The sequence below is a fragment of the Helicoverpa zea genome, chromosome 4 (assembly GCF_022581195.2).
Source record: "Helicoverpa zea isolate HzStark_Cry1AcR chromosome 4, ilHelZeax1.1, whole genome shotgun sequence".
Lineage (NCBI taxonomy): Eukaryota > Metazoa > Arthropoda > Insecta > Lepidoptera > Noctuidae > Helicoverpa > Helicoverpa zea.
Window position 1 is genome coordinate 11,013,899 of NC_061455.1, and position 18,704 is coordinate 11,032,602.

The 18,704-nt window shown below is 35.2% G+C and overlaps 2 protein-coding genes across 2 annotated transcripts in view; one reads left to right on the top strand and one right to left on the bottom strand.

Annotated features, from left to right (window-relative positions):
- The first annotated feature begins 69 nt into the window (after positions 1–69).
- On the top strand, positions 70–2,351 carry LOC124629586 (PIH1 domain-containing protein 1-like). Its single transcript, XM_047163064.1, has 5 exons — positions 70–281; positions 438–519; positions 609–1,192; positions 1,713–1,856; positions 2,269–2,351. Exons 1-5 carry the CDS (start codon positions 213–215, stop codon positions 2,299–2,301), a joined length of 912 nt encoding a protein of 303 aa, XP_047019020.1. The 5' UTR covers positions 70–212; the 3' UTR covers positions 2,302–2,351.
- The window catches only part of LOC124629587 (dnaJ homolog subfamily C member 10-like), a 55,086-nt gene continuing 38,729 nt past the window's right edge, over positions 2,348–18,704 (bottom strand). The window contains exons 12-26 of the mRNA XM_047163065.1: positions 15,090–15,249; positions 14,676–14,886; positions 14,040–14,152; positions 13,785–13,880; positions 12,624–12,821; positions 12,071–12,265; positions 11,313–11,433; positions 10,735–10,938; positions 6,250–6,362; positions 5,788–5,953; positions 5,305–5,447; positions 4,951–5,075; positions 4,411–4,545; positions 4,089–4,176; positions 2,348–3,961 (exon numbers count right to left, since the gene is read on the bottom strand). Of these exons, the coding sequence (XP_047019021.1) occupies positions 3,686–3,961; positions 4,089–4,176; positions 4,411–4,545; positions 4,951–5,075; positions 5,305–5,447; positions 5,788–5,953; positions 6,250–6,362; positions 10,735–10,938; positions 11,313–11,433; positions 12,071–12,265; positions 12,624–12,821; positions 13,785–13,880; positions 14,040–14,152; positions 14,676–14,886; positions 15,090–15,249 (2,344 nt within the window). The 3' untranslated portion in view covers positions 2,348–3,685. The remainder of the gene's footprint in view (positions 3,962–4,088; positions 4,177–4,410; positions 4,546–4,950; positions 5,076–5,304; positions 5,448–5,787; positions 5,954–6,249; positions 6,363–10,734; positions 10,939–11,312; positions 11,434–12,070; positions 12,266–12,623; positions 12,822–13,784; positions 13,881–14,039; positions 14,153–14,675; positions 14,887–15,089; positions 15,250–18,704) is intronic.

Consider the following 18,704-nt stretch of genomic DNA (forward strand, 5'->3'; position numbering starts at 1 on the left):
CCATTAAAAATTAAAAAAAAAAAGACACTGCCAATCCAGTGTCATTGTCAGAACTGACAGTAAATAGTTGTTTTTTTATTGAATGACATTCTGAATTTCTGAATCGAACGAAACGAAGTCGAATTTGGAGTTTTGCTGGTGTGCTTTGTGATTGGAGATTATAATTTGTTGATTTCGTTGCTATAGCCGAAATTGCTTAGAAACTAAACAATATGACAAAAAAGTCAATAACTTTGGACGTCGATCCAACGATAATGGAAAAAAATATGAGAATTATAAGGGTAAGTTATTCAATTTCACGTTATTATTCATAGATCCTTATTTCATACATCGTATTCTAATAAATTTCGTATGATTTTAAACGATTTTAATTCGAAAAGGTGCTAATTTTTGAATGAGGAGAGACGTAATGTAATCCAATGTTCTTGTCGATTCAGGAGAGTCCAGTGGAAGAAGAATTTAACAAACTTTTAAATACAGTTGAAACTGTACCAACAAAACTTGTGAAACCATCGCCAGGTAAGGAATTTTCATATTTTCTAATCATCTGCCGTATATATTCATGCAGTATATTTTCCTTACTCCAATGTCATATTTTTGATTCACAGGCTTTTGTGTGAAAACTTTTACAAAGCCAGATGGCAAGAAGGTGTTTGTCAACATTTGTCTGACTGATGCCATCATCTGTCCACGAGACATTACCAATGAAGAGCTCATGCAGATCCTCAGTTCTGAAGACCCATCTACATACAGAGTACCCATGAGCATTGGCGAAGGAAGAACTGAACCTGACAAGTCAGGAGCACCTGCTACTGTTTATGACGTAGCCATAAATCCAGACTTCTTTAAAAAAATTGAAAAAGATGATTTATTCCAAACATTCTTCCTGACTGTTGTCTTTGAAGGATTGCAAGACAAGTATCAGTTTGAAATAGACATGCAAAAGTACACAATTTTGAAAAATAGAAAGTCTATTGGTACGTTGCAAAGTCATAGAATACAAATAAGAGGTATAGCACCTCCTCCGACTCAGGTGAAAGGACCTTTGATTGAAGAGTTAGATGACAAAGGTGTTGTTCAGAAACCAAGTATTCCATCGGCTGTGAAGAGAGAATTGGAGTATCGGCTGAGACGGGAACCTCCTACAGGGGAAATCGACTACTTGCTGGCTGAAATCAAGATACCTGCATCTGTATGTAAATATGTATAATTTGAATTTAGAATAACTTTTTTCGAACCGTTTGGGGTTGAAGCCCTCGGGTCGTGGGGTCCGAATGCCCACATTCTATTTAAAGATCTCTCTAGGCGGCTGGTTGACGCTTCTCGTGACCAGAAGGCTGGCTATTACCTCGGACAAAGAATCAGCATGGCGATCCAACGAGGTAATGCTGCCAGCCTCTTGGGCACGCTCCCAGTTGACAGCGATGGGGACGAATTTTTTGACGCTTTTTAGTTGTTTGTTTCACTAGGATAGTTTTTGATTTTTATTGTAAATATGTATTGGAAATATCTATGTAAATAAATTCACTCATATAATTAAAAAAAAAAAAAAACTTTTTTCTGTCTGAATATATAAGCAAGGAATCACTTATTCCCTTTCTGTATGAGAAGAGGCCTTTGCCTTAGTGGGACAACAAATAAGCTGACAATAATGCAAGGAACTATGTTTTATGTTGTACAACAAATTGGTATAGCTCATATTCTTCTTGCAGATAAGTCTCAATGATCTGAACTTGGAAGTTGGTGAAGACCGACTGGTGTTAGACTCTAAAGGAGTATTTGAGCTGGTGGATTTCTTCCTGCCCTGCAGTGTGGACCAAGATGCTATAGATGCTCAGTTGAATAGGAACTTTGATGTAAGTTGCTTGGACTTAATGTCATTTGCTACTTATTTGATGCAGGATCAATGTTTATTATTCTGTTAAACATCTAGTCCATATTTTTTGTGTTTACTTTATGATTCTGTAGCAATCTAAACTGTTCTCTTTCTGAAACCTCTAATTTATTGGTAACTACTTAGGAATAGTGTAGCTAATAATTCTTTCACTGTCCAACAGTGAAATAATTTTCATATCGGTTCAGTAGTTTTTGAGCCGAGTAGGATACTAACAAACAAAAAAATGTTTACTGTTTATTATATTAGTATAGATTGGCGTATACTGAACATATGTAAATATATGTTCAGTTGTTTTTGAGTTCTTCAGCTACAGACAAACATGGCAGACCTTTGTTCATATTATGTAGTAATGCTGAAAATGTTAATTTCAGATGCTGTATGTGAAGATGCCAGCAATACATTAGATTATAACTATATTATTGTGGATGCTTGAATAAATAAAAATAAGACTGCAGTTTGTTTTTTTTATTGTTGGTCAAAGCAATTACAGTGCAATATACAATTATTTAACCATGGCTTAACTAGCCTTATAGTATAAAACTATGGTTTGTACTATGGTACAAAAGGATACATTCAGGTATAGCTTGTCAAAGCTGATTAAGGCGCCCCTCTACAAGAATGACAATGCGTAAACAGATTTAGAACATTGCCGTTCAGAGAAGCTCTAGATAGCAGGGGCGCGATTCTACTAATTTTACTTAAGCGACATTCACATCCGATTGAGATTTTTTCTTTGTGTTAATCGACATATATTAACTTATATATTAATGTGATCAGGTACAACACACCCGATATTAGTAGCAGAATGCCCGCTAAGGTTAAAACTGCTTTTGCGATTCAATTTTGACATTATTAACTTAGCAGAATCGGGCCCCTGCTAGTTTGTATTTGTAATCCTGCTCTATGTAAATGCACCCAAAGGCACTACAATTGTTAGTTTATTACGATACCCCTAATACATTTGTAATACTTGTATACAGATTAAAATGTTAGATGATGTTATCAAGGAAGGAATAATTGTCATTACAGTTTTGTTTTAGTATTCTACAGTTCCCATAATTGTTATTCTTATGTAATGCTACAGTATATTAATATCACATTAAATGCCAATATCACCACTGTACACAATATAGCATGATTACTTGTGTAAATAACTGATTTCCTAAAGTAATTAAAAATATGAGATTTCAAATTGCTAAACACTCAGAGATTACTAAAATTCAAGAAATTCAAAAAATACGACGTAGATCTTAAAAAAATGTACAAAAGTAAGTACAAAATTGAGATAAGAAAAATGCAAAATGGAAATGATTTAATTTTACTATTTTACTACATTAATAGGTAAAAAATAATTTAAAATTGGAATCTACTTAATATTAATCTAAAAAGTAATTATACCTATAGGTAACAAAATAACTGCCACATTATACTTAAATTAGTATGCGAGTTGTGATTCTGATTCGACTTATAAGCCTCAAATAAGATCATAATTTATTCTATTCTCATGGCTTGTATCTATTATTGGGTTATCATAGATTTATACAAACTTAAATTAACATTTTCTTGTGATAAACCGTTTTTCAAGCATTTATGTCATATCTGCATTATATGAGTAAAAGTTCAGATAATTTTATACTTATTAAGTTTTTTTTCCTGTATACTTACAGCTAAGTGTCTGTAAAAACCCTGTCTAGGCGAAAGTCTAGCGGGAAATAAATCTTTTATAATCCTTTAATAAACCACAATAACCCAAACACTTTAAATAGAGATTAACAAAAGAGATTCTACTTAAAACTCATCATGTTTTATATGAAAACTTTTTTGTATACTAGGGTCGATTCCAGCCAGTAAGTTTTCATCATACCCCTTCAAAAGAGGTTTTAGTTCTTCCAACATAGCTTCATGGTCCCTTATTTGTATGTCGATGACGGTGCTAAATCTTTGGCGTTGGTTCCTTTTGAGGTAAAGTTTGAGAGAAGGATAGCTCATGATTTGTTCGTGTTGGCAAACGCCTCTCTCGGTTACACAGTTCACTTTGCCTAGTTGGACGGCGTTGTTTAGTAACTGAAAAAGAAACAAGTTATTGTATCGATAGTGCAAAAAAATAAGTCAAAAATTGTGATTAAATATCATATATGTGATATAATAGTATCGATAAAAAAATACTTTAAAAATATGAAATTATACTTACAATTCCCGTTACAGCAAAATCGGAATACTTCTCATAGCAGCTGTAACACCTTGGCGAATGGAAGTAGACCAGCCAAGGTTTCTTGGTCCTGCAAAAATGAACGTTATTTACTGGTCCTTATCCAAACAGCAACAGTTAATGTACCAACCATAGATATCCACTGTTGCCAAAAATAGATTAGAATTAATAATTGCAATAGATAGGTGATCAGGGCACTTTGACAAAAGAAATGTATCACACATCGACTTTCGAAAAGGGAGGTTTCAGTTCCGATTATTGATATTTTATTATCAATAAATGTAAAAGTATAAAAAAAGCATACCCAGTAGGATTCAATTCTTCATCGATAACGTTTTTGGAGAATGTATTCCAGTTGAGTTTCAGTACGGAGTCGTCGATGTAGTTGAGTGCCCACTCTAGCATGTACGGCGCTTGTGATAGGTGTTGTAGACTTACACTGAAAATATACAATATTTATGTAACATACAATAAGCTACAAGTGAATAGTGGACTAGGTAACACAATTATTTTCAAATCTCCATTAAGAAAGGTAAATAAACTTCATAAGATTTTAACACATATTAAACAAACAAATTACTGTTTGAAATAATGATTCAATTGAAAAAGTTAAGTTGAATTTAGCCCTTCATACCGATTTTAGTAAAATAATAAGACAATGTATCAAGATTGTTGATTTTTAGTTAAGTGCTTACTGAAATAGAGTACATACAGTAATTTCCAAAAAGAACAAGGGAAGACGTGCAATAAGTTCAGAAATACATCGTCATAAATATCATATCAAGTCCACCTTTTTGAATATAAATAAACAATAGTTATATTTGGAGTAAGGTAAGTTACGTACCTATAGTGGTGTCCCGAGGCGATAGGATAGAGCCTGGCGGTGGGCGCGCGGATGTTCTGGCAGAAGGCGCTCGCACTCCGCGCACAGTTCAGTACGCCCACGCGGACGAACTCTAGCGGACGGAGCTGGCAAAATACAAAATAGCTTGTTAAAATACATTTGAAAGTAGAATAAGGAGTTATTAGTACATAGCTTGAACTAATAATCTACATAAAAGTGTAGCATTGCGTAGCGGACTTGTATTTAGAACATGGTCCGTTTTTAACCGACTTCAAAAAAAGGAAGAGCTGTTCAAGTAGACGGTTTTTTTTTCTTTATAATAGAAAAGTATCGTTAAATGTAAATCGTCGTTACCTTTTTAGCGACAGTCATCCACTCGTAAGCTAGATCACTACATAGTTGGCCGCAGTGCTGCGGCAGGTAAGCCACGAGCCACGCCTGCTCTCTGGATGATGCGTCTAGTATTTCTAGCACCTGGTTATCGTCTAATTCTAGATCTGAAAATAAGTAATACAATATCACTGAGAGACTCGGGCATAAAGGGTTCATAAAATGGTAAAAAAAAATACGATTACGCCGCATAGAATATTCATTTTATTCTAGTTTTCAATATTTGTTGTTTGATACAATGGCAGAAATCATCTCATCTGTGTAAACAATCTCGGTTCTCGTGATTCTGATTGGTGACAAACGACTGGAGAAATGGCAGAGAGACGGACAGTGAAGTCTCAGTATACTCCCGTTTCTAACTCTGAGCACAGAACCCAAAAAAGCAACTAAATTATTTAAATAACAACAACTCTAAATATGTTTTATTAAATAAATATCTTAACTTACCCCCACTATCAATGACCATATCAATAAAGTCTAGCAGTTGATTCTCGTAGTCCCTCCCGGCGTACACACTGCGCTTGCCGGCTACTTGCACGAGTATGGCGGCATGCGCGGGGGCTACTGTGCGGCAGTACTTGTCTGTTGTTATTGTGCAGCTCATTATGCCGAACTGGGGTGGAAAATAGCATAATTAACTGTCTATACTAATATAATAAAGCGGAAATATTTTTTCATTGTTGAAAGGCTGGACTATCCCCGAATAACATAGGCTACATTTGGTCCGGGTACAGGAAGAAGTTAAAAAGCTAGTCTTTTCTAACGGCGTTTCACCAAAAAAAATAAATTGCGCTTATTTGTTCGTGAAAAATGTCGCCGCAGGTTGCAGTTTCACAGACATTAACCTGTGCTCGGAATTTAGATGCGAACCACCGTTATGGTACAGAATATTGCTAGAACATCACTTACATTAACATTTTGATCCTCAATAAACTGCTGGCTAGCTCTAGTGAATGGATCCACAATGTGTTCCCACTTAGTCCCGTATGGTGCTACTAATAACACCCACACACCTGTGTCACCTGTAATTGTAATTATTAGATGGTCAACAGATAATTCTACTCAGTAAATATAGCTTATATAGAAGATTTTTTAAATATTTCAACTAGTGAGTTCAAAATAAAATATATATGAGCTTTTTTTTTTTATTTGTGTAAAGTGCGTTTTTTTGCTTGTCCCCCGGATTTGACCTAATTTCATTGTTAAACCCATTAACTATTTGAGTTTTTAAAGATACTGGACCAAAGAATATACATTTAATTTTAATTTATTATATTAGTTTCTGTTCCAATTATTCATTATTTTGTTTTAACAGCATCTAGACACACCGGCCGTGGGTTATATTACACGAACCATTTCGGGCCAAATTCGACCCCCCTACAACTCAAAATCTATTTTATTTACACATTTTAAATTTCTAGTATCTGTTGAGACCCCCTCACTTATCTAAAATACAAAATTTCATTAATATACCTATTGTAGGTCTTGAGATATTGACGTCAGAAAATCGCTATTTTTACTATACACTCACTGACTGACTGATTCACTGACTCACTCATCAAAAACCTAGACCACTTCCAATGGTCGTATTGACTTGAAATTTGGCATGGAGGTAGGTCTTTATGTCAAGGTAAAGGGAAAAATCTGAAAATGGCCAAGTGTGAGTCGGTTTCAAAATAATGAAGGTGTAAAATACCCAGTGTAAATTTATACCCCTAAGGAACTAAAACGAACTAAATTTATCTATATTTATATAATATATCTTCGAATGGTCGTACCGATCTGAAATTTGTTACAAAGGTTTGTATTTAGTCAAAGTAAAATCTGAAAACGGCCAAGTGTGAGTCACTTTCGAAAATAACGAATGTGTAACTTTGATCCACGAACATAATATATGATAACATGTCATGTCAGTCAGTTGGTAAATCTAGTCCATTTAGTTAATCTAGTTCATTTCTTTGTAATAAGCATAGTGCATATTCAAAAATCTGAAAGATAGTATAAATGAGACATTTCCTTAACTAACTTAATCATAAGAAAAAAATAAAATAAACAACCTTACAAAAATAAATGAAATCCCACCCAAAACAAAAATGTGAAAGGCTGCCAAGTTCGATAATATGGAAATACTTCGCCTATAAAAGAAGTGAGATCTGAATAAGTACCAAGTTCCATACACATACCTCAGTTAAAAATAGTTACTTTTTAATGATGTTACTTGGCAAGTTTTAATAGAAAATTAAATACTTGATTCATTGCGTTTAGTAGGTTTATAAGAAGGTGTGTGAAAACTTGCCAAGTAACATCATTAAAAAGTAACTATTTTTAACTGAGGTATGTGTATGGAACTTGGTACTTATTCAGATCTCACTTCTTTTATAGGCGAAGTATTTCCATATTATCGAACTTGGCAGCCTTTCACATTTTTGTTTTGGGTGGGATTTAAATAAACAGGAGTAGGCTTTTTTTGCTTGTCCCCAGCTGAATTCGTATGATTGGATCAAGAATATTTCGCGATTTTTCTACGGACGATATACTTTTTTTAAGGGGTTTAGTTTCTAAATGTCATCATTTAATAATATTCATCAATTCATTTGTAATATTCTGGCTTATTTACATAAAAAAACGTATAAAACTAGGATGATGAAATTTTGATCCATCCTGAACATTCAGTATTGTGACCGCATTTTATAGTACTTTAAGCCACAATTTTTGGGTCCTAATACTTTGAAACAGGCACTACTTAGACATACTACTGGTTTTTACTTTACTTTACTATTAAAGTCAAAAGGATTTTGAGGAACGTAGACGTTTTGTTGCTGGCTCCGTACAACAACGGAATTTATGTTCAGATTTGTGTTTGAATTTTACTACAGCGTAACCAAATATTAGGATTGCTGTTTATTTCTAGAAACCGCCATTTCTTTAAGTTACTGTTTAAAATGACATCAAATGGAAAAGAACTACAAATAATTATTTATAATTTTTTTTTAATCGGCAAGTATGAAAATGTGACTTCCGTTTTGTGACCAAATCTATGGTCACATACGGGCTGAGCTCAAAGTCACAACATGACTGATCCTATAAAATTAAGTTTACATGGAAACAGTGATGTTGTTTCAGAAATTCAGAATAATAGTTTTCTGTGGGGATCAATTTTATTTTATTCATGTTTACAATCTTTATGTAAACAAGGTACAATATTTTTTTGTTATTATTTGTTCCATTATTGAAAAGATATAGTATTTCTTGATTATTATTAAATGTTGATCTGGAATATTACATAATTATAATAATAGTGTCCATGTAGATGAAGCTTTATACTTTTCAGACGTTCAGTTGCGTGACTGTCCCAGTTTTCTATTTGAAACAAAAAAATATTTAAAATTCTTTATAAAATACTGTTTTGTTCTGTTTTCGCTCGATGGACAGGAATTTAATTTTGATTCATAACTAGGGATCACTGCAGAAATATATTTTTATTATAGCTTAATATTTTAAAAAATAATATCCGATGTGCATCAAAAGTCACATAATTGAAATTGAAGTTTGATTTTTGTTATAAAACGTTCAAAGAATTGTCGTGTATTGTGTTTTTTCCTTTTGACAAGATTGTTTTCTTTAATTAGTAATAAAAATATTAATAATATTTTGTGTAGTTTTTTGTTAATATCATACTCAATAGAGTCACATTCTGGAAGTGATCACGTAGCTTTTTCCATTATGTATTCGGATATTTATTATTCTAGCTATATTTTTGGCGTTCCAACTTAATTTTCGTTAATTTCAATCTATACACTATTTAAAAATAAAAAAAAAGTTGCCATAAATTAGACTTTAAAAAAAAAACTAAGTTTTATACATGTTGACACAAATAAAAAAAAAAGCTCATATACTGTGATACGCGCCTACGAAGACCATAATATGCGAAAACAGTATTTTGTTTCGAATCACTCTGTATAACAAGGCTGGCAATATAAACTGAAGGGTACAACTTTTCCTAAGTTGGGGGTCGGCTTCCAGTCTTAATAGATGTAGCTTAGAACCAGTGTTTTACATGGAGCGCCTGCCTATCTGATCTCCTCAACCTAGTTACCCGGGCAACCCCGTACCCCTTCTCAACCTAGTTACCCGGGCAACCCCGTACCCCTTCTCAACCTAGTTACCCGGGCAACCCCGTACCCCTTCTCAACCTAGTTACCCGGGCAACCCCGTACCCTTTCTCAACCTAGTTACCCGGGCAACCCCGTACCCCTTCTCAACCTAGTTACCCGGGCAACCCCGTACCCCTTCTCAACCTAGTTACCCGGGAAACCCCGTACCCTTACTCAACCTAGTTACCCGGGCAACCCCGTACCCCTTCTCAACCTAGTTACCCGTACAACCCCGTACCCCTTCTCAACCTAGTTACCCGGGCAACCCCGTACCCCTTCTCAACCTAGTTACCCGGGCAACCCCGTACCCCTTCTCAACCCAGTTACCCGGGCAACCCCGTACCCCTTCTCAACCTAGTTACCCGGGCAACCCCGTACCCCTTCTCAACCTAGTTACCCGGGCAACCCCGTACCCCTTCTCAACCTAGTTACCCGGGCAACCCCGTACCCCTTCTCAACCTAGTTACCCGGGCAACCCCGTACCCTTTCTCAACCTAGTTACCCGGGCAACCCCGTACCCCTTCTCAACCTAGTTACCCGGGCAACCCCGTACCCCTTCTCAACCTAGTTACCCGGGAAACCCCGTACCCTTACTCAACCTAGTTACCCGGGCAACCCCGTACCCCTTCTCAACCTAGTTACCCGTACAACCCCGTACCCCTTCTCAACCTAGTTACCCGGGCAACCCCGTACCCCTTCTCAACCTAGTTACCCGGGCAACCCCGTACCCCTTCTCAACCCAGTTACCCGGGCAACCCCGTACCCCTTCTCAACCTAGTTACCCGGGCAACCCCGTACCCCTTCTCAACCTAGTTACCCGGGCAACCCCGTACCCCTTCTCAACCTAGTTACCCGGGCAACCCCGTACCCCTTCTCAACCTAGTTACCCGGGCAACCCCGTACCCCTTCTCAACCTAGTTACCCGGGCAACCCCGTACCCCTTCTCAACCTAGTTACCCGGGCAACCCCGTACCCCTTCTCAACCTAGTTACCCGGGCAACCCCGTACCCCTTCTCAACCTAGTTACCCGGGCAACCCCGTACCCCGTCTCAACCTAGTTACCCGGGCAACCCCGTACCCCTTCTCAACCTAGTTACCCGGGCAACCCCGTACCCCTTCTCAACCTAGTTACCCGGACCATCCGATATCCCTAGGCAAGACTGGTTGTCAGTCTTTCCGGCTTCTGTCTGTCTACCCGTAACGACTGCCTTAGATGTTCAAATAACATACAGTTACATACCTCCATCCAAGATCCTGTGCAGATCAGAAGCAGATAAAGTATGAAGGTTAACAGCTTCTGAGGCAGTATTAATAAAGTCGTGAATATCAGCAGAGCTAGCCGCACGTTGGTACCCGCCGCCTCGCTTGAGTAGCGACCAGGCGGGCGTTTGTTCTACGTGGAGGGAAGCACATAACTCGCTGTGTTTGTCGCAGTCGATTTCACCTGGAATTAAAGCATTCATTATATTTACACAAAAAGGAGTAGATAGGTTCTCAATTCGGATGTTTGTTTAACAGTTTGTGAAAAAAGGTGATGAGAAAAGAAAATAGCCTAGCCTCGCCTAATCATCGCCTAGTAGGTCCGTTATTTAGAAAGGAAAATGTATGTTGTATTTGATGACTAGTTTCTGCCAGCTAGAAGCACGGTAATCTCAAGAAATACTGGACCACATAGAAACAAAATTACAGTGTTTCAGTTTATACAGTGCAGGTTCGGAAGGAGCGCAGAAGAAACCGCTGGCCGCAGCTAGGTACTTACATTCATTGATCTGTATGTTTTCGGCTAAGTTATTAAAAAAACTTATAAGTAAAACTCACCAAAGTTCATATTAGGAAATGCATTAATCATCTGATGCAGCTGCAACCGACTGTCTTCCTTAGACGAGAAGAACAGCACCCACGTCTTCTGAGAGCCTGTACGTAAACTGTTCCTTATTTCCTGAAATTCAAAACCAAATGTTACCTTACATATTTTAAGGGCTGTTTCAATGATCAAGATAGGTATATTTTTTTCGGATTTTTACAGGTATTAAATATGTCATTTAAAGGGTGGAAAGTTTTTACCATCTTTCAGCTATTGGTTACAAAGAATGAATGAACTATAGTTATAGAGAAAGTATATCAACTATTGAAAGTAGGTTAACCATTGCTTGAACTTTTAGCGAACTTATCGTTAAAAACAAACATGGGTGGACTCCGTCAGCGGCCACTGTTACAGGCACCTTTTGCAACGACAAACTACAGACGTAATAATTTTCTACTAAGGGCAGCTCGGAGCTTTAACGCAATACCACTAGATTTGAATATAGATCTGTTTTGCACAAGTGCAGGCACAGCAAGGCGTTTGCTAGCCAAATCTTTTTTCGATGCGTAAAATATTATGTTATTATCTATTGTATGCGATTGTATGCCATTGAGTCTTCAGTGTACTTATTGTATGTTAGCTTACCTATATGTGGGGGCTTGTTATTAGCAATGTGTTAAACTATTGTTACTATCTTGTCGTGTTATTAGCCTGTAAGCCTTCCTAGAATAAATAAATAAATAAATAAATAAATATAGTTCAAAACTTTTACTTTTAACTTATCGGGTCCAATGAGTTCAATTTTGGGCAGAGACTCCACAATTTCCTTCAGGATCTCCTTTTCATCCGTACTCTCTATTTCTTTCTTAATCTTCTTGAATTTAAATACTACGGCTGTGTAGTCATTACTGGTAAGTTTACTACGTAAATCATCATCGTCTAGTATCACCACTGTTGCTATACCATTCTGGAAAAAGGAAAGGATAAAATTGATTTTGATAAAAAAAAAAATGATGTATTTAATGGTTTGTGCAGTTGACTTTACTTAGCCCTAAGAAAGATGAAGTTTCAATTATATTTAATTTACATGTCATAAAAATAATTCCCAAATAATTTCGACTTTAAAATTAATCGTGTCAGTATTTTCATCTTCTAAATGGCTTTTACTACATCATAGTGTTTTTGTGGTGTTACATCTCCGGTTGTAGTTATTGTTCCCGAAAACTTTGGACAGTTTTGGGTTAAAAGTACCTACTTCCCAAGTTTCATCACAAAAACCAAATGAAGAGTTATTAAGTGGCAGTTAAAAGTTTTACTATACTTACCAAATGGAAAGCAATCCTAGTGAGAGCATTTTTGCCGATCCTATTGGCACCCAGCACATACACCATAGGTTTGTCATTACTCCTCAACTGAGTTATAGTCGGCACGTGTATCTTATTGCGTATGAACATCATAACGAACTCTTCTAAAGCTTCCAGGGTTCGATCTCCTTTGTGGTATACGAAGTTACCGTTTTGGCCCTGTTAGAGAAACAATTATGTTGATTTTTAGTATTATTTTGCCGTGTTAAAAACTATTCAGAAAAAGATATTAACATATTGTTAAACATGACACTCCTTGTGGCATTGTTGGCTAAATCATGATTACAGCCTAAATGAAGCTAAATTGTCCGTTTTTATGCAAAATGGAACCACTCGACAAATTTCATTTTTTACTTTTTTTGAAGAATACTAATGTAAAAGTGGTCTAAATTCTTATACAAAAAAGAACCACATGATTTCCCCCTTGGAAAGAAGGTATATTAAAATTTTGTATAAGAATTTAGACCACTTTTACATTAGTATTCTTCAAAAAAAGTAAAAACTGAAATTTGTCGAGTGGTTCCATTTTGCATAAAAACGGACAATTAATTGCAATACTGGAATTTTCTCCATATTATTTCAAACTCATTTTCCCTCAACTCATTTATATCGGGTTTTCAAAAAAATGCTGGTAATAACAGAAAACAACTTTAGTTTGCATTAACATAACGCCTAGATAACGATAGCGTCGTCGTGCCGTAAAATAATCATAATTAGCGCAAAAAGTCACGGATTCAAATACACGACACTAATTTATTATGCTTACAGTAAGATTGACTGACTGTTTAATTGCCTGCAGAGATTATATATTTTTTTTTTGAATCGAGAGTTGATTCCATTGTTTCATCAATGATTACAAAATATAATACATAATAATAGCATCGAGACAGATTTTCAGCTACAGTGGCTATTGTTTATAGACAGCCCAAAATATTATACTACAAAAGTACACACAGACACACATGCACTCTCATGATCCAATGTTTACAATTCAACAGGACCGGAGAGAGAGCAGATGCAGGACCAACAACTATGTAGGTTAACAGGGCAGCTTTGCCACCTCAGTCTCAAGTTCGCAGTTATCAACTTAAAAGCAATTTCATATGGGAGGGATACACTTACATTTGGATAGAAGAGCAATGTAGGATAGCTGCCAATCCTCATATTATTGTAACAAAACGAATTGTGATATTTACAGTTTAAGGCACCAACTTTTACCTGTAATTGAAAATAAAATAATTTTCACCTATTAAATACATTTTCGTTTATTTTATTATGGATATTATAATACACAATTAAGTTATTGTATGTAGTATTTTCTAGATAATTTCTACATAATAAGGCTGAAATGAAAAAAGTTATTAAATTAAAACTTACTATTCCTTTGTATATTTCTGCCAATTTCTTCCAATGATCAGCCACATTTTGGCAAGGCGGGCAGAATGGAGAATAAAAATTTATAAAATAGAAACCATCCTTCAAATAATTTTCTGTAAAAAAATTATGATCTTGTAGAGTATGTAATATACATATTTAACACAATTGAATGAAATACGACATTTTTATTATTTTCTTGAAATGGTGATATAATTTCTTACGTTTAATAAATATTTATTGAAGAAACAACATTTTTTTTGAACAAAAGCATTTTATTGAAGTGCATTTATGCAAAAATATCTGAAATTGCATTATAAAATTCTAAATGGAATAAGAATGCGTTTGTAATTGCATTTGTCATGGATATTAGTGATGCAATATTAATTACTGTTATCAATGTTGGTGTTATAAAATTTCTATAAGTATTTTTTTGAATGTTTTTCAACATCGACTATTTACTTGAAAAATATTGAATATGAAGATTTAATTTGTTTTAAAACCGTAATTAATATTGTACAGTCATTCATTCTGCAGGGATATTGCTGGGATTTCAACACACTTTTTAGTTCAAGCATAGATTTCATCCACAGGTTCTCCCATAATTAATCGGTTGAAGTGTTACCAAGATAAACTTACTAAAATTGGCTCCTGAAAGCGTGTCCACAAACGGGTCATTGTGATACAATCCATTGTAGAATAAATTATCATACTCAGCTTGTGACCGATAGTCATATTTCTTTGAGTATGAGAATGATCCGTACAGATCATAATCCTTTTTCTTGTCTGGGTCTTTTAAGGTCTCGTAAGCTTCTGTGATTTTTAGGAACTTCTCTTGTTCGTCTGCATTCTGTAAAATGTTTAAAATAGGGAAATATTAGGAAATTATTCCTTTTAAGATAATACATACTTAAACAGGAATACATTAAGCTACATTAAGCATACTTAAGTATATTCGTCAGTGGGTTGTCTTTTGCCTTACATTATGTCTCCTTGGGGTTTTCATGAAAATATTTAATTAATATACTTACTATAATAATTACTGGTACTTACGGGATTCTTGTCTGGGTGATATTTTACAGCTAACTTCTTGTAAGCTTGTCTTATCTCCTGTGCCGAAGCTTTTTTCGTCACCCCTAATATTTCATAGTATGTTATATCGGTTAGGTTAACAGCACCGATTAGAAAACAACTGATAACTATGAGTTTTAACCTAAAACAATATAATTAATTCCAACCTTAGTAATAAATCTTTTTTTTTATAAAATTAAATGAACTTTAGTAAACTTTTACTTACATTTTTTATTATTAAATTTTCTAATATTCGAACTAGGCTCAGGCACCGATAAGAACGGAGTACTTAATTATTCATCCGTTAATAATTAGGCAACGTGAGATAACACAATTTACACGAGAAATTGAGATAAAACTAAATTGTTTACTTTTTGTGTAGGTGTCGGCAAGTGTGTTGACCTTCCTTGATGATCCGACACAGATAACTTAAAACTCCAACATGACAGAAGTGACATAATAAAAGTACTCTGTGGAAATGACAGAAGCGTGGCTTCGTAAACGTGAACGTGAACGGCGCTTCAGTTTACGATTGATTGATTCAGTATTTAAAGTTAAGGGCCAGGTTAGGCCAGATTCATGACAGATTCCACCAAAGCAGAAAGGCGCACAGATGTCCGAAGAGAAGCGGACCGAAGGCGAGATGAAGACATTGTGCGGAGCAGAGTGGGGCAGAGCTGAGTTCAAAAACTTTTTCGTTCTGTGCTTGCCTTCACTTTGGTGGAGTCTTTCCCTTGCTGTATAACCAAATTAATTAATCGAGATATGTGTGATGTTTGTAAGTGTAATCATGCCCACTTTCAGTGTTAATGACCACAGCCACACTTTTTCTAGTTTTTTTATTTGGCAATCTTCCGCTACTGTCTAAGGGGAATCCTCCGAAAAATTCTCTGAAAACCCCTGTTGGATTTTTCAGAATCGCTGTCACTCCTCATAAATCTCCTCGAAATAGAGAGTTGCTACCTACCTAATTGCTGCCAGCTGCCATTAGTTGCTACCAATAGTTACCCTCCTGGTTTTGAAGATAATCAGCATATCTAAAGGTGACAGCCATTCTGTTAGGACGATGGCTGCTACTTTTTCCAGTGTAAGGAAACTGCGCAAAAGTTTTGGCGCCTCAGGATATAAATTAGCAAGGTGTTAAAACAAAGGAAATACAAAGGACTTTTAAGGTAGGTGCTGTCCACCACCCGACCAGTTGCTAATTTATTGTACTACATTCTGAGCACTAATTCTTAAACCGATTCTGAACCTCAACAGCAGGTAGTGAGGGCCTCACTGTCGGAACTCAAATTGTGTAACCAGATTATTATAGGTCTGAAACTCAAAATGTTCTGTGGAAGGATGTTAGAATAAAGAAATAAATAGAGTAGGCACCAATAACGTTGTGAAAACTGTTACTTAGACCTTGTGCCGCTACATAATACCTTTGTGATGCACATTCCAAGAGCGAGTGATAGGATCATAGTATCAAAACATTTACTGCAGATCGAATTCAAGGTATGCTGTTGTAAAAAGATGCAAGAAGTAAGAGAAAAGGAGAAGAAGGAGAAATCTTTACATTAGGAAAAAATAAAAACAAAACAAGTGCATTTGCTTGCAAAATTAGAATTTAATTTTCGCTAAATAGAAAAAGAATTGTGCAAAATTGTTTGATTCAGTACAATGATTAATCTTGTAATTTCATTGCATTTTAATAAAAAAATATTCTTAAAATATAATGTGTGTAATTTAAAATACCTACTACCTCATTATATGACTATTACAGTAATATTTTAGAATAACAAAAAGTTACAAAGGAATTCTTAATTATTATTTTAATATAAAACTATTTTCTTGATGAAATAAGGTAGGTAGTTAAATACTAAAGATCACCTAGAGGTGGTTCAACATTTGTAACACCATAAACCTGGTATTTTTTTCCGAACTTTGGTGTTGCCAGTTTGATGCTGTGTAAGTTACAAATGTGAGCCACCCTCCATAAAATTTATTTGTGCATATAAAGCTGTTTGTACATTAAATAATATTAAGATTCACTTGGAGAAATATTTGTTTAAGTACTTATATCTAAAAGAAAACTTATCACAGGATGGGGCAACTTGTTAACATTATTCTTTGACAATGTATTGGTAACTAGCGTTATAATAATAATAGGCACTTACATCTAACCAGATCCTTTGATCACACCTTACTTAGATAACTAAGGCACTTTAATTTCATTACTAATTAAAAACTATTTTCTCAAAATATAAAATTTTATTTTCGTTATTTCGACATGACAGCCTTTGTAATGGACCTATCCTAATGATTTTCTAATAAATCTACCTTCTACCATAATTTAAAACACATTTCATAGACTTAACTTTAAAGTCCATTTCACGAAAGAAGTCCCGCAGACGTAGCGCTAGTGTCTATGCGATAGCTCAGTAAATACGTACAAAAATATATAGTTCCACAATTTTCCGCTGGGACTTCTTTCGTGAAATGGACTCTACGCGAGAATTTGTTCGTTTACAAAATATTATGTTCCATGATTTCTGATTTTATTGTTGCCAATTATTTAAGCAGTTCGTATTGTAAAAAAGACCAAAATCACGGACTCAAAGTACTGTCAATCGTGTGTTCCCGTCCACCTTCGAGGTACCCACAAACCCTTGGATCAATAAATGCATTTTTCATAAAATTATATCAGCTATTAAATTAAATTATCTATCTAAAATAAACCCACTATTTCCGTTTTATTTATATTTTTATAATTTAAGGCAATTTTGATTTTTTCAGCATAGCTGCGATTTTACCTAAGTGGAACTGGTTTAGCTTTCATAGAAGTTTAGACAGAATTGGTATGAGAAAGTGTAGACTGTACCTGCCTGTAGTAGGTAATATCAAGTTTGATTGGCATGGAATAAGATACAGAACTGCACAATTTAAGGCGTTGACCAGTCAAGTATAAAAAATACAGTTTAAAATCAGTATTCCAAATTATCACCTTTACTAAAAAGTAAAGGGATTCAGTCTACCACAGCCAATTGATCTTCAAATTATTATTATTGGCAGTGCAAGCCAAGTTCGTCAAGGTGTTATTTAGTGCACGGTAGTGCATTGTCACGTTTTTAGTATTTCGACTTGAGTATTTACCTTTAATTTTTAAAGGAAGTCCTGCTTTATCTAACCAATATAACCAGCATTCTATGAAATTCCAATCCGACTTAAGTTTCTTCTAAAACTTGCCCAAAGTTCGAAGGACCGAAAATTTTATTACATACGTTTTAAAATAAATACTTACATTTATATCAATAATTTACATTGTTTATCACTTCGACATGAGGTCGGCTAGATCCTAACAAACTAGTTTGATAATGAATTCCACCGCCATTGACAAGCCATGGTGTTTCAAGTTCGTAAACTGTTTCCGAATAATTTAATTACTTATGTCATTATGTTTACGATTTTCTAGTTCGTTACATGAATGTTCAGAATACTCGCTAGCTAGGTAAATGTCGTTTAACCTGAGGCTTTGACGCTTCTTTTTAGTGTGAAGTACGCTAGTATTCTGACGAAAACCAGTTCGGCTCCTAGGACCGCGATGTCCGTCCA

What these genes read in the sequence shown, in the direction of transcription:
- LOC124629586 (XM_047163064.1), top strand. Translation starts at nt 213, where the DNA reads ATGACAAAAAAGTCAATAACTTTGGACGTCGATCCAACGATAATGGAA. An exon ending in AAAATATGAGAATTATAAGG is followed by an intron (nt 282 to 437) that starts GTAAGTTATTCA and finishes TTGTCGATTCAG; the next exon opens with GAGAGTCCAGTGGAAGAAGA. An exon ending in AGTTGAATAGGAACTTTGAT is followed by an intron (nt 1,857 to 2,268) that starts GTAAGTTGCTTG and finishes TGTTAATTTCAG; the next exon opens with ATGCTGTATGTGAAGATGCC.